This window comes from Lipotes vexillifer, unplaced genomic scaffold (assembly GCF_000442215.2).
Source record: "Lipotes vexillifer unplaced genomic scaffold, Lipotes_vexillifer_v1.1 scaffold472, whole genome shotgun sequence".
NCBI lineage: Eukaryota > Metazoa > Chordata > Mammalia > Artiodactyla > Lipotidae > Lipotes > Lipotes vexillifer.
Window position 1 is genome coordinate 1,795,865 of NW_006797698.1, and position 794 is coordinate 1,796,658.

General features: G+C 63.7%; 1 protein-coding gene across 1 annotated transcript in view; it reads left to right on the forward strand.

Moving 5' to 3' along the window:
- The first annotated feature begins 260 nt into the window (after positions 1 to 260).
- LOC103073373 (skin secretory protein xP2-like) overlaps positions 261 to 794 on the forward strand; it is a 48,873-nt gene continuing 48,339 nt past the window's right edge. The window contains exon 1 of the mRNA XM_007469869.1: positions 261 to 535. Within this exon, the coding sequence (XP_007469931.1) occupies positions 261 to 535 (275 nt within the window). The remainder of the gene's footprint in view (positions 536 to 794) is intronic.

Sequence of the window (794 nt, forward strand, 5' to 3'; positions counted from 1 at the left end):
TGAGAAATACAGAATCAGATCGTCAAGGCTGGAGAAAATAAAGTGTTTTCTCATTAAACAGCAAAGAAAATCTGTCTTTGCAAACAAATCCCAAATGGCATAACTGGAATTACAGTGTTATGACTCAAGCTTTTTGTATGGCTAATTAATTTTAATATATACATATATTTCTCTTTCTCCCTCCAAAGAGACTATTCAAATCTTCTTCTTAAATACCCAGCACCTCGGCCCAGCCCAGAGCAAACCTAGGGCGCGGCGAAATGCCGGCGCGACCTGAAGCCCCGGCCCGCCGACACCAGTCCCGGCCGAGCCTCCGCGCAGGGCGCCCACCTCCCGCCGCTGCGGTCGCGCCCGACCCACACGGGGTTGGCGTCGGGGTCGCGCCGGGGGAGCGGGGGCGCCAGGCGGCGCGGCTGAGACCCGGGTCTGGGACTGGACGCTCGGCCGCCGTCTCCTCACCTGCGCCACCACCGCTCCAACCGCAACCCGCCGAATGCCCGGATGCGACGGCGGCCGCCGTTTGTTTTCATTCCGGGTGAGGCCGGCCCCGCCCCCGCATCCTCTGTCGCCGGGCCGCCCCGCCCCCACGCGGCGGCGAAGCACGGTTGTGGGCGGGGCTAATATGGGGCGGGGTTGTGGGTAGGCTGTGGGCGGGGCTAAGACGGACCGTGGGGTGGCGGGAGTGCGGGACAAGGGTGGGGCGGGGTTGGGGCGAGGACGCTGGCTGGAGGCTGGGGGGAGATGTGGGCGGGCAGAGGGGAGGGCGAGAAGGAGCTGGGGCGAAGACCCCGCCC